A 15375-nucleotide genomic window follows, 5' to 3' on the forward strand; every position below is an offset into this window, starting at 1 on the left:
TGATTTCCTGGAATTCAAGATTTATCTCCCCTTCACAGCACAAGCCTGTACTAAAAAAGTGTGTGAAAAACTAGTATGTCCACACTTGTCTCAAGTGTAAGTAGTTAAACATGCTGCAGTCACATTATGCTGTGCTCCATATAGCTATTCATTGACAAATTAGTACTGATTTTTTTCTTCAGGATGTAAAAGGGAAACTAGCCAGGATATTAGGTTAAACTGACTAGGATATAAATGGGAGAATGGCCAGAATAGTAAAGGGAAACTTGCCAGGATATGAAAGGGAGACTGGCCAGATATAAAAGGGAAACTGGCCAGGATATTAGGTTAAACTGTCTAGGATATAAAATGGAGAATGACCAGAATAGTAAAGGGAAACTTGCCAGGATATAAAATGGAGACTGGCCAAAGTTTTCCAATACCACTGAATTGTATAGAAGGCATTTTATTGAGATAAGCAGTTTCTTCTGATTGAAAATGTTTTATTTTGAGTACATACTGTCTTAAATTAAGTTCTAAGATATAAATTACACTGAATGTTTAAAGTAACAATCACAGCCGACTAGTTCTATAACTGTTTAAAGAAGCAAAATACTTGTATGAAGGATCTATTCTGATGAGGTAAGTTATTTCGCCACTTAATTATTGACATGTCTTTAGACCATTTATGATGAGTAAGTTAGGATAAATCTCATTGATTTTGCTCAATACAAAATTCTTTCTTTTCTGCTGGTCAAGGTCAATGACTTCATACACAGGAATGTCAAGATCTTGGTACTCTCTCAATATTTTGTCATGGAATAGTTGAAGCTCTGATAGTTTTGGAGGAAGTCGTACCGAATCATCTTTGATACATTCTTTATGTGGCTTTATTACGAATATCAAAGCCGATTTCAACCTGAAAATTAAAACATCTTGTGATAACAAAAAAAAAAAAAAAAAAAATTATGATTAAAATCCTATTATATGTTTGTTAAGCTTACAAACGAACTCCCCGTGCAGGTCCGGGTGTTAAAAGGATAGGCCTGCAGCAACGCTAAGCTTGTCGTAAAAGGCGACTAAATAGTGCTCAGAACCCTAGCTGGGGCTAGGGCGCTCTGCCCACAGAGCAACTGGGATGTGTGCCCCAGGTGGTGGAATGGGGTTCCTCTGGCGTGTTACATGCTGGGGTTGTCCGGCTATAATACGGAAAACCTGACCGCAAACCATAGTGGTGCACCGTGTTGGGGAAGATGCCACGTTCCTCGCACGTTAAAGAACCCTACTGTGGTATTCTTCCGGAGTAGGAACCATAGGGCTCTGCCACAGGAGGCTAAATTGCCCGACCCTACCCACCTCTCCCTATTTCCAGTGGCAATCAAAATTTGTCGACCCCATTGTCCTTGTGTCCCATCCCTTTTTCATTTCATCATCATTTCATGTTCATTTTATCATCAATTTCATGTTCATCGTCTGAATATAGCTGAAATATTGCTGCTCGGACATTAAACCCCAACAAACAAACAAACAAACGAACAACAATAGCTAAATGATTACAATCGGGTCTTCAGTTTAGCGATGCATTTTCATTGAGTACTTTGCTATAGGAACGAAAGCAACAAACCTCTGTATCCAATCTCCAATGCCTTGAGTTGACCATAGTTTCTGTTTTTCAACTGGTCCAAGGTAGTGTTCGGCGTATACAAGAGGGTCTATACATCTGTCAGCAATGAAATCTTTAAAAATGAAAGAAAGTACCACTTGAGAGTTGAGATGTGTCACTTTGAATTCGATTGAGCAACATTACTCAATCTGTTTACCTTTTCCAGGCTATATTTTATTCGTGTGCATTTTCTTTATTTTGTATTTTTACTTCTAATTTTGAGCTTTGAAATTAACCCTCAATTTCACTTTCAAATGCGTAAAATGCAAGGTAAACTTACGAACGAGATTGAAATCTGAAATACATGTATCGATAAAGATCAGATAATATTAAATGGATCTGGATGAAATTTTAACACAATGCTTTTTGAACAGTTTTTGACAAATGAAAGAACAATAGAGCTTTTCATGACAATATTTTGTTGCTATTTTAAATTCTGTGAATAGTCAGATCTAACAATGATATTATAGTGATTGACTATTATAAAAAGAGACAAAATTCACTGATAAACAAAGTAAATATAGTTACTTGTCGTTTTACCTTTTAGAGTATCCAGACATTTCCTCTCATTTTCAATTTGCAGTTTTAGAATATCCTTATTTAACTTTAGAAAATTGTCTGGATTTGTATCTGGTAGAAAGTCCGTCCGTGTCCATCCATATGTCCGTATAACACTGCGGGCAATCTCTTCCTCAACATGAACGTTAAGATGTGGTTTTAAGTCATTAAGTAGCGTTGTTTTCCCCGTGCTGTGAGCACCAGATAAATATATTTTACTTATAGACATTGCGAAGGATTCAGAAAAATGTAGGAGTTGAAACTTGTCTGTAACTATTTTTATTTGTGGGAATTTGCAGAAAATCAAATGATATGTAGATCGATAATATAGATTGATTTATGTAATTTCGTTATCCATCAAATATTCAAGATTTATTGTTCTATGACGATTTTCATTGTTTTAGTCGCTGCTAATGGTATCATTCACATAAAGTTTCAATATAATTACAAATTAAAAATCACGTCTTAAACAGAAAATAAAAATAGAACACGTGATCTAGTTTTTGAAAATCTAAACTAAATAGTTTATCTGTCTATACGTAATAAGCACATAAAACTATTGAACCATAAATAAACGGCAACATTGTGGAGAACCTTTTGAACGTGAAATACAGTAGTGTAGTCTTTTTTTAAACCAGTAAATAAAACATTCACTTTGATACTTACTTTTTACAAATACTTCATTGTAATATACATTGTTAATATTGTCTTTAGGTTCTGTAGGCTAAAAACCACTAATTCCACTTTCCATAGGCTTCTATGCTAATTTCACAATATTCAATGGCTTCTCTGGACTTTACCTTAACTTTAACCTGCAGAGGACTGTATATCAGCATGATTCTACATATGTCAGCTCACAATCCTCAGAATGGCATGTGGGGTTAGCAGACTTGCAGTGCAGTACTGGTCACCGGAAGTGAAGGGTCTATAAATAGCATGGGAAATCCCAGTGTTTTCACAAGATAGGGGTATATATAATCATTATAGAGATTAGGCTTCACATCACAAGAAGCAAAATGCACCTATAAAATGTACAGAAATGTTTTTCCTTTCAGAAACTGTTTAAATTTTTTAAATAAGATGAGAACTTTTTTCACAGCACTATGAGGAACAGGGGTAATTTTTGCGTAGGACTATTTTTGCGTACGTTCCGAATGCTCATTGGTTGAATTGGTGGTCTGTAACCTAAAGAGTCACTTTTTGTCTTAGAAAAAATAAATAACTATACAGGTATCTTCCTACACACATACTGAATGCATTTGCAAAGTTTCAGTGAAATGTGACAAGCACTTTTTTAAGTATTTGATTTTTAAATATAGGGTAACCAAGTTGTGCGAGCAAAAAAGTGACAATATTCTACCATACTTAAATGCATTAAATATTTGCAAAGAACTTTTTCTGACTTTTCAAATAAATATATCAATCACAACTTGTTTTTAACAACATTAATGAAGAAATAGTTTTAAAAGTAATCATTTTCTGAGAAATTGGTCTATTTTTAAAAATTTATTTCTGACATGCCTCCCCCTTTTTCTTGATCACATGTCAAAAATCCTAAATCTTTAAATTTTCACAAAAGGTGATATATTTGGCTTTAAATTTGTAAGTACAGTGTTTTCACATTAAAACATGACCAGTAAAGGGCACCTAAAGCAAAAAAAGTACTCAATAATGGATTTTCCATGTTGCCATAGGGGAATGCTGATATGGCCTTAACCCCAGTAATGAAAGTGAGTTTTTCCTCATTTCTAACCTAATTTTTGCTCAAATCTACACAAAACTTGATTTCAAGTGCTTATTACCACCATATTTAGGTAAATATAGCCCTCAAAGTTTAATATTTGATATTTTTACTAAATTTTCTACACTTTTTACAAGATAGGACATAAAAATCAGCCAAAAAGACCAATTTTCCATAATTTGGACCTATAACTTAAAAAAATGCATATTTTGAAGGATTTTTGTAGTGTATTCCTCTCATGGCAAAGTTAACAAGATCTTCAAGTAGTTTAAAGCTATTTCAAGAAATTTTTCATTTTGCCATGGCTTCATCTTAAGGCTAAAAACCACTAATTCAACTTTCCATAGGCTTCTATGCTAATTTCACAATATTCAATGGCTTCTCTGGACTTTACCTTAACTTTAACCTGCAGAGGACTATATATCAGCATGATTCTACATATGTCAGCTCACAATCCTCAGAATGGCATGTGGGGTTAGCAGACTTGCAGTGCAGTACTGGTCACCGGAAGTGAAGGGTCTATAAATAGCATGGGAAATCCCAGTGTTTTCACAAGATAGGGGTATATATAAAAATCATTATGGAGATTAGGCTTCACATCACAAGAAGCAAAATGCACCTATAAAATGTACAGAAATGTTTTTCCTTTCAGAAACTGTTTAAATTTTTTAAATAAGATGAGAACTTTTTTCACAGCACTATGAGGAACAGGGGTAATTTTTGCGTAGGACTATTTTTGCGTACGTTCCGAATGCTCATTGGTTGAATTGGTGGTCTGTAACCTAAAGAGTCACTTTTTGTCTTAGAAAAAATAAATAACTATACAGGTATCTTCCTACACACATACTGAATGCATTTGCAAAGTTTCAGTGAAATGTGACAAGCACTTTTTTAAGTATTTGATTTTTAAATATAGGGTAACCAAGTTGTGCGAGCAAAAAAGTGACAATATTCTACCATACTTAAATGCATTAAATATTTGCAAAGAACTTTTTCTGACTTTTCAAATAAATATATCAATCACAACTTGTTTTTAACAACATTAATGAAGAAATAGTTTTAAAAGTAATCATTTTCTGAGAAATTGGTCTATTTTTAAAAATTTATTTCTGACATGCCTCCCCCTTTTTCTTGATCACATGTCAAAAATCCTAAATCTTTAAATTTTCACAAAAGGTGATATATTTGGCTTTAAATTTGTAAGTACAGTGTTTTCACATTAAAACATGACCAGTAAAGGGCACCTAAAGCAAAAAAAGTACTCAATAATGGATTTTCCATGTTGCCATAGGGGAATGCTGATATGGCCTTAACCCCAGTAATGAAAGTGAGTTTTTCCTCATTTCTAACCTAATTTTTGCTCAAATCTACACAAAACTTGATTTCAAGTGCTTATTACCACCATATTTAGGTAAATATAGCCCTCAAAGTTTAATATTTGATATTTTTACTAAATTTTCTACACTTTTTACAAGATAGGACATAAAAATCAGCCAAAAAGACCAATTTTCCATAATTTGGACCTATAACTTAAAAAAATGCATATTTTGAAGGATTTTTGTAGTGTATTCCTCTCATGGCAAAGTTAACAAGATCTTCAAGTAGTTTAAAGCTATTTCAAGAAATTTTTCATTTTGCCATGGCTTCATCTTAAGGCTAAAAACCACTAATTCAACTTTCCATAGGCTTCTATGCTAATTTCACAATATTCAATGGCTTCTCTGGACTTTACCTTAACTTTAACCTGCAGAGGACTATATATCAGCATGATTCTACATATGTCAGCTCACAATCCTCAGAATGGCATGTGGGGTTAGCAGACTTGCAGTGCAGTACTGGTCACCGGAAGTGAAGGGTCTATAAATAGCATGGGAAATCCCAGTGTTTTCACAAGATAGGGGTATATATAAAAATCATTATGGAGATTAGGCTTCACATCACAAGAAGCAAAATGCACCTATAAAATGTACAGAAATGTTTTTCCTTTCAGAAACTGTTTAAATTTTTTAAATAAGATGAGAACTTTTTTCACAGCACTATGAGGAACAGGGGTAATTTTTGCGTAGGACTATTTTTGCGTACGTTCCGAATGCTCATTGGTTGAATTGGTGGTCTGTAACCTAAAGAGTCACTTTTTGTCTTAGAAAAAATAAATAACTATACAGGTATCTTCCTACACACATACTGAATGCATTTGCAAAGTTTCAGTGAAATGTGACAAGCACTTTTTTAAGTATTTGATTTTTAAATATAGGGTAACCAAGTTGTGCGAGCAAAAAAGTGACAATATTCTACCATACTTAAATGCATTAAATATTTGCAAAGAACTTTTTCTGACTTTTCAAATAAATATATCAATCACAACTTGTTTTTAACAACATTAATGAAGAAATAGTTTTAAAAGTAATCATTTTCTGAGAAATTGGTCTATTTTTAAAAATTTATTTCTGACATGCCTCCCCCTTTTTCTTGATCACATGTCAAAAATCCTAAATCTTTAAATTTTCACAAAAGGTGATATATTTGGCTTTAAATTTGTAAGTACAGTGTTTTCACATTAAAACATGACCAGTAAAGGGCACCTAAAGCAAAAAAAGTACTCAATAATGGATTTTCCATGTTGCCATAGGGGAATGCTGATATGGCCTTAACCCCAGTAATGAAAGTGAGTTTTTCCTCATTTCTAACCTAATTTTTGCTCAAATCTACACAAAACTTGATTTCAAGTGCTTATTACCACCATATTTAGGTAAATATAGCCCTCAAAGTTTAATATTTGATATTTTTACTAAATTTTCTACACTTTTTACAAGATAGGACATAAAAATCAGCCAAAAAGACCAATTTTCCATAATTTGGACCTATAACTTAAAAAAATGCATATTTTGAAGGATTTTTGTAGTGTATTCCTCTCATGGCAAAGTTAACAAGATCTTCAAGTAGTTTAAAGCTATTTCAAGAAATTTTTCATTTTGCCATGGCTTCATCTTAAGGCTAAAAACCACTAATTCAACTTTCCATAGGCTTCTATGCTAATTTCACAATATTCAATGGCTTCTCTGGACTTTACCTTAACTTTAACCTGCAGAGGACTATATATCAGCATGATTCTACATATGTCAGCTCACAATCCTCAGAATGGCATGTGGGGTTAGCAGACTTGCAGTGCAGTACTGGTCACCGGAAGTGAAGGGTCTATAAATAGCATGGGAAATCCCAGTGTTTTCACAAGATAGGGGTATATATAAAAATCATTATGGAGATTAGGCTTCACATCACAAGAAGCAAAATGCACCTATAAAATGTACAGAAATGTTTTTCCTTTCAGAAACTGTTTAAATTTTTTAAATAAGATGAGAACTTTTTTCACAGCACTATGAGGAACAGGGGTAATTTTTGCGTAGGACTATTTTTGCGTACGTTCCGAATGCTCATTGGTTGAATTGGTGGTCTGTAACCTAAAGAGTCACTTTTTGTCTTAGAAAAAATAAATAACTATACAGGTATCTTCCTACACACATACTGAATGCATTTGCAAAGTTTCAGTTAAATGTGACAAGCACTTTTTTAAGTATTTGATTTTTAAATATAGGGTAACCAAGTTGTGCGAGCAAAAAAGTGACAATATTCTACCATACTTAAATGCATTAAATATTTGCAAAGAACTTTTTCTGACTTTTCAAATAAATATATCAATCACAACTTGTTTTTAACAACATTAATGAAGAAATAGTTTTAAAAGTAATCATTTTCTGAGAAATTGGTCTATTTTTAAAAATTTATTTCTGACATGCCTCCCCCTTTTTCTTGATCACATGTCAAAAATCCTAAATCTTTAAATTTTCACAAAAGGTGATATATTTGGCTTTAAATTTGTAAGTACAGTGTTTTCACATTAAAACATGACCAGTAAAGGGCACCTAAAGCAAAAAAAGTACTCAATAATGGATTTTCCATGTTGCCATAGGGGAATGCTGATATGGCCTTAACCCCAGTAATGAAAGTGAGTTTTTCCTCATTTCTAACCTAATTTTTGCTCAAATCTACACAAAACTTGATTTCAAGTGCTTATTACCACCATATTTAGGTAAATATAGCCCTCAAAGTTTAATATTTGATATTTTTACTAAATTTTCTACACTTTTTACAAGATAGGACATAAAAATCAGCCAAAAAGACCAATTTTCCATAATTTGGACCTATAACTTAAAAAAATGCATATTTTGAAGGATTTTTGTAGTGTATTCCTCTCATGGCAAAGTTAACAAGATCTTCAAGTAGTTTAAAGCTATTTCAAGAAATTTTTCATTTTGCCATGGCTTCATCTTAAGGCTAAAAACCACTAATTCAACTTTCCATAGGCTTCTATGCTAATTTCACAATATTCAATGGCTTCTCTGGACTTTACCTTAACTTTAACCTGCAGAGGACTATATATCAGCATGATTCTACATATGTCAGCTCACAATCCTCAGAATGGCATGTGGGGTTAGCAGACTTGCAGTGCAGTACTGGTCACCGGAAGTGAAGGGTCTATAAATAGCATGGGAAATCCCAGTGTTTTCACAAGATAGGGGTATATATAAAAATCATTATGGAGATTAGGCTTCACATCACAAGAAGCAAAATGCACCTATAAAATGTACAGAAATGTTTTTCCTTTCAGAAACTGTTTAAATTTTTTAAATAAGATGAGAACTTTTTTCACAGCACTATGAGGAACAGGGGTAATTTTTGCGTAGGACTATTTTTGCGTACGTTCCGAATGCTCATTGGTTGAATTGGTGGTCTGTAACCTAAAGAGTCACTTTTTGTCTTAGAAAAAATAAATAACTATACAGGTATCTTCCTACACACATACTGAATGCATTTGCAAAGTTTCAGTGAAATGTGACAAGCACTTTTTTAAGTATTTGATTTTTAAATATAGGGTAACCAAGTTGTGCGAGCAAAAAAGTGACAATATTCTACCATACTTAAATGCATTAAATATTTGCAAAGAACTTTTTCTGACTTTTCAAATAAATATATCAATCACAACTTGTTTTTAACAACATTAATGAAGAAATAGTTTTAAAAGTAATCATTTTCTGAGAAATTGGTCTATTTTTAAAAATTTATTTCTGACATGCCTCCCCCTTTTTCTTGATCACATGTCAAAAATCCTAAATCTTTAAATTTTCACAAAAGGTGATATATTTGGCTTTAAATTTGTAAGTACAGTGTTTTCACATTAAAACATGACCAGTAAAGGGCACCTAAAGCAAAAAAAGTACTCAATAATGGATTTTCCATGTTGCCATAGGGGAATGCTGATATGGCCTTAACCCCAGTAATGAAAGTGAGTTTTTCCTCATTTCTAACCTAATTTTTGCTCAAATCTACACAAAACTTGATTTCAAGTGCTTATTACCACCATATTTAGGTAAATATAGCCCTCAAAGTTTAATATTTGATATTTTTACTAAATTTTCTACACTTTTTACAAGATAGGACATAAAAATCAGCCAAAAAGACCAATTTTCCATAATTTGGACCTATAACTTAAAAAAATGCATATTTTGAAGGATTTTTGTAGTGTATTCCTCTCATGGCAAAGTTAACAAGATCTTCAAGTAGTTTAAAGCTATTTCAAGAAATTTTTCATTTTGCCATGGCTTCATCTTAAGGCTAAAAACCACTAATTCAACTTTCCATAGGCTTCTATGCTAATTTCACAATATTCAATGGCTTCTCTGGACTTTACCTTAACTTTAACCTGCAGAGGACTATATATCAGCATGATTCTACATATGTCAGCTCACAATCCTCAGAATGGCATGTGGGGTTAGCAGACTTGCAGTGCAGTACTGGTCACCGGAAGTGAAGGGTCTATAAATAGCATGGGAAATCCCAGTGTTTTCACAAGATAGGGGTATATATAAAAATCATTATGGAGATTAGGCTTCACATCACAAGAAGCAAAATGCACCTATAAAATGTACAGAAATGTTTTTCCTTTCAGAAACTGTTTAAATTTTTTAAATAAGATGAGAACTTTTTTCACAGCACTATGAGGAACAGGGGTAATTTTTGCGTAGGACTATTTTTGCGTACGTTCCGAATGCTCATTGGTTGAATTGGTGGTCTGTAACCTAAAGAGTCACTTTTTGTCTTAGAAAAAATAAATAACTATACAGGTATCTTCCTACACACATACTGAATGCATTTGCAAAGTTTCAGTGAAATGTGACAAGCACTTTTTTAAGTATTTGATTTTTAAATATAGGGTAACCAAGTTGTGCGAGCAAAAAAGTGACAATATTCTACCATACTTAAATGCATTAAATATTTGCAAAGAACTTTTTCTGACTTTTCAAATAAATATATCAATCACAACTTGTTTTTAACAACATTAATGAAGAAATAGTTTTAAAAGTAATCATTTTCTGAGAAATTGGTCTATTTTTAAAAATTTATTTCTGACATGCCTCCCCCTTTTTCTTGATCACATGTCAAAAATCCTAAATCTTTAAATTTTCACAAAAGGTGATATATTTGGCTTTAAATTTGTAAGTACAGTGTTTTCACATTAAAACATGACCAGTAAAGGGCACCTAAAGCAAAAAAAGTACTCAATAATGGATTTTCCATGTTGCCATAGGGGAATGCTGATATGGCCTTAACCCCAGTAATGAAAGTGAGTTTTTCCTCATTTCTAACCTAATTTTTGCTCAAATCTACACAAAACTTGATTTCAAGTGCTTATTACCACCATATTTAGGTAAATATAGCCCTCAAAGTTTAATATTTGATATTTTTACTAAATTTTCTACACTTTTTACAAGATAGGACATAAAAATCAGCCAAAAAGACCAATTTTCCATAATTTGGACCTATAACTTAAAAAAATGCATATTTTGAAGGATTTTTGTAGTGTATTCCTCTCATGGCAAAGTTAACAAGATCTTCAAGTAGTTTAAAGCTATTTCAAGAAATTTTTCATTTTGCCATGGCTTCATCTTAAGGCTAAAAACCACTAATTCAACTTTCCATAGGCTTCTATGCTAATTTCACAATATTCAATGGCTTCTCTGGACTTTACCTTAACTTTAACCTGCAGAGGACTATATATCAGCATGATTCTACATATGTCAGCTCACAATCCTCAGAATGGCATGTGGGGTTAGCAGACTTGCAGTGCAGTACTGGTCACCGGAAGTGAAGGGTCTATAAATAGCATGGGAAATCCCAGTGTTTTCACAAGATAGGGGTATATATAAAAATCATTATGGAGATTAGGCTTCACATCACAAGAAGCAAAATGCACCTATAAAATGTACAGAAATGTTTTTCCTTTCAGAAACTGTTTAAATTTTTTAAATAAGATGAGAACTTTTTTCACAGCACTATGAGGAACAGGGGTAATTTTTGCGTAGGACTATTTTTGCGTACGTTCCGAATGCTCATTGGTTGAATTGGTGGTCTGTAACCTAAAGAGTCACTTTTTGTCTTAGAAAAAATAAATAACTATACAGGTATCTTCCTACACACATACTGAATGCATTTGCAAAGTTTCAGTTAAATGTGACAAGCACTTTTTTAAGTATTTGATTTTTAAATATAGGGTAACCAAGTTGTGCGAGCAAAAAAGTGACAATATTCTACCATACTTAAATGCATTAAATATTTGCAAAGAACTTTTTCTGACTTTTCAAATAAATATATCAATCACAACTTGTTTTTAACAACATTAATGAAGAAATAGTTTTAAAAGTAATCATTTTCTGAGAAATTGGTCTATTTTTAAAAATTTATTTCTGACATGCCTCCCCCTTTTTCTTGATCACATGTCAAAAATCCTAAATCTTTAAATTTTCACAAAAGGTGATATATTTGGCTTTAAATTTGTAAGTACAGTGTTTTCACATTAAAACATGACCAGTAAAGGGCACCTAAAGCAAAAAAAGTACTCAATAATGGATTTTCCATGTTGCCATAGGGGAATGCTGATATGGCCTTAACCCCAGTAATGAAAGTGAGTTTTTCCTCATTTCTAACCTAATTTTTGCTCAAATCTACACAAAACTTGATTTCAAGTGCTTATTACCACCATATTTAGGTAAATATAGCCCTCAAAGTTTAATATTTGATATTTTTACTAAATTTTCTACACTTTTTACAAGATAGGACATAAAAATCAGCCAAAAAGACCAATTTTCCATAATTTGGACCTATAACTTAAAAAAATGCATATTTTGAAGGATTTTTGTAGTGTATTCCTCTCATGGCAAAGTTAACAAGATCTTCAAGTAGTTTAAAGCTATTTCAAGAAATTTTTCATTTTGCCATGGCTTCATCTTAAGGCTAAAAACCACTAATTCAACTTTCCATAGGCTTCTATGCTAATTTCACAATATTCAATGGCTTCTCTGGACTTTACCTTAACTTTAACCTGCAGAGGACTATATATCAGCATGATTCTACATATGTCAGCTCACAATCCTCAGAATGGCATGTGGGGTTAGCAGACTTGCAGTGCAGTACTGGTCACCGGAAGTGAAGGGTCTATAAATAGCATGGGAAATCCCAGTGTTTTCACAAGATAGGGGTATATATAAAAATCATTATGGAGATTAGGCTTCACATCACAAGAAGCAAAATGCACCTATAAAATGTACAGAAATGTTTTTCCTTTCAGAAACTGTTTAAATTTTTTAAATAAGATGAGAACTTTTTTCACAGCACTATGAGGAACAGGGGTAATTTTTGCGTAGGACTATTTTTGCGTACGTTCCGAATGCTCATTGGTTGAATTGGTGGTCTGTAACCTAAAGAGTCACTTTTTGTCTTAGAAAAAATAAATAACTATACAGGTATCTTCCTACACACATACTGAATGCATTTGCAAAGTTTCAGTGAAATGTGACAAGCACTTTTTTAAGTATTTGATTTTTAAATATAGGGTAACCAAGTTGTGCGAGCAAAAAAGTGACAATATTCTACCATACTTAAATGCATTAAATATTTGCAAAGAACTTTTTCTGACTTTTCAAATAAATATATCAATCACAACTTGTTTTTAACAACATTAATGAAGAAATAGTTTTAAAAGTAATCATTTTCTGAGAAATTGGTCTATTTTTAAAAATTTATTTCTGACATGCCTCCCCCTTTTTCTTGATCACATGTCAAAAATCCTAAATCTTTAAATTTTCACAAAAGGTGATATATTTGGCTTTAAATTTGTAAGTACAGTGTTTTCACATTAAAACATGACCAGTAAAGGGCACCTAAAGCAAAAAAAGTACTCAATAATGGATTTTCCATGTTGCCATAGGGGAATGCTGATATGGCCTTAACCCCAGTAATGAAAGTGAGTTTTTCCTCATTTCTAACCTAATTTTTGCTCAAATCTACACAAAACTTGATTTCAAGTGCTTATTACCACCATATTTAGGTAAATATAGCCCTCAAAGTTTAATATTTGATATTTTTACTAAATTTTCTACACTTTTTACAAGATAGGACATAAAAATCAGCCAAAAAGACCAATTTTCCATAATTTGGACCTATAACTTAAAAAAATGCATATTTTGAAGGATTTTTGTAGTGTATTCCTCTCATGGCAAAGTTAACAAGATCTTCAAGTAGTTTAAAGCTATTTCAAGAAATTTTTCATTTTGCCATGGCTTCATCTTAAGGCTAAAAACCACTAATTCAACTTTCCATAGGCTTCTATGCTAATTTCACAATATTCAATGGCTTCTCTGGACTTTACCTTAACTTTAACCTGCAGAGGACTATATATCAGCATGATTCTACATATGTCAGCTCACAATCCTCAGAATGGCATGTGGGGTTAGCAGACTTGCAGTGCAGTACTGGTCACCGGAAGTGAAGGGTCTATAAATAGCATGGGAAATCCCAGTGTTTTCACAAGATAGGGGTATATATAAAAATCATTATGGAGATTAGGCTTCACATCACAAGAAGCAAAATGCACCTATAAAATGTACAGAAATGTTTTTCCTTTCAGAAACTGTTTAAATTTTTTAAATAAGATGAGAACTTTTTTCACAGCACTATGAGGAACAGGGGTAATTTTTGCGTAGGACTATTTTTGCGTACGTTCCGAATGCTCATTGGTTGAATTGGTGGTCTGTAACCTAAAGAGTCACTTTTTGTCTTAGAAAAAATAAATAACTATACAGGTATCTTCCTACACACATACTGAATGCATTTGCAAAGTTTCAGTGAAATGTGACAAGCACTTTTTTAAGTATTTGATTTTTAAATATAGGGTAACCAAGTTGTGCGAGCAAAAAAGTGACAATATTCTACCATACTTAAATGCATTAAATATTTGCAAAGAACTTTTTCTGACTTTTCAAATAAATATATCAATCACAACTTGTTTTTAACAACATTAATGAAGAAATAGTTTTAAAAGTAATCATTTTCTGAGAAATTGGTCTATTTTTAAAAATTTATTTCTGACATGCCTCCCCCTTTTTCTTGATCACATGTCAAAAATCCTAAATCTTTAAATTTTCACAAAAGGTGATATATTTGGCTTTAAATTTGTAAGTACAGTGTTTTCACATTAAAACATGACCAGTAAAGGGCACCTAAAGCAAAAAAAGTACTCAATAATGGATTTTCCATGTTGCCATAGGGGAATGCTGATATGGCCTTAACCCCAGTAATGAAAGTGAGTTTTTCCTCATTTCTAACCTAATTTTTGCTCAAATCTACACAAAACTTGATTTCAAGTGCTTATTACCACCATATTTAGGTAAATATAGCCCTCAAAGTTTAATATTTGATATTTTTACTAAATTTTCTACACTTTTTACAAGATAGGACATAAAAATCAGCCAAAAAGACCAATTTTCCATAATTTGGACCTATAACTTAAAAAAATGCATATTTTGAAGGATTTTTGTAGTGTATTCCTCTCATGGCAAAGTTAACAAGATCTTCAAGTAGTTTAAAGCTATTTCAAGAAATTTTTCATTTTGCCATGGCTTCATCTTAAGGCTAAAAACCACTAATTCAACTTTCCATAGGCTTCTATGCTAATTTCACAATATTCAATGGCTTCTCTGGACTTTACCTTAACTTTAACCTGCAGAGGACTATATATCAGCATGATTCTACATATGTCAGCTCACAATCCTCAGAATGGCATGTGGGGTTAGCAGACTTGCAGTGCAGTACTGGTCACCGGAAGTGAAGGGTCTATAAATAGCATGGGAAATCCCAGTGTTTTCACAAGATAGGGGTATATATAAAAATCATTATGGAGATTAGGCTTCACATCACAAGAAGCAAAATGCACCTATAAAATGTACAGAAATGTTTTTCCTTTCAGAAACTGTTTAAATTTTTTAAATAAGATGAGAACTTTTTTCACAGCACTATGAGGAACAGGGGTAATTTTTGCGTAGGA

At 32.6% G+C, this 15375-nt stretch overlaps 1 protein-coding gene across 1 annotated transcript; it reads right to left on the reverse strand.

Moving 5' to 3' along the window:
- Nucleotides 1–461: 461 nt before the first annotated feature.
- LOC148626851 (uncharacterized) lies at nucleotides 462–2504 on the reverse strand. Its single transcript, XM_088549400.1, has 3 exons — nucleotides 2183–2504; nucleotides 1604–1715; nucleotides 462–898 (listed from the first exon to the last, which is right to left on the reverse strand). The coding sequence occupies exons 1-3, from the start codon at nucleotides 2427–2429 to the stop codon at nucleotides 643–645; spliced, it is 615 nt and encodes a 204-aa protein (XP_088405526.1). The 5' UTR covers nucleotides 2430–2504; the 3' UTR covers nucleotides 462–642.
- Between the last annotated feature and the right edge of the window lie 12871 nt (nucleotides 2505–15375).

Source organism: Perna viridis, chromosome 1 (genome assembly GCF_037379345.1).
Source record: "Perna viridis isolate PV_CMFRI_1.1 ecotype Kerala chromosome 1, ASM3737934v1, whole genome shotgun sequence".
NCBI lineage: Eukaryota > Metazoa > Mollusca > Bivalvia > Mytilida > Mytilidae > Perna > Perna viridis.

Coding starts and splice junctions, on each gene's coding strand:
- LOC148626851 (XM_088549400.1), bottom strand. CDS start 2,429: ATGTCTATAAGTAAAATATATTTATCTGGTGCTCACAGCACGGGGAAA. Junction 1,716..2,182: donor ATGTCTGGATACTCTAAAAG/GTAAAACGACAA, acceptor TCATTTTTAAAG/ATTTCATTGCTGACAGATGT. Junction 899..1,603: donor ATTGGAGATTGGATACAGAG/GTTTGTTGCTTT, acceptor TTTAATTTTCAG/GTTGAAATCGGCTTTGATAT.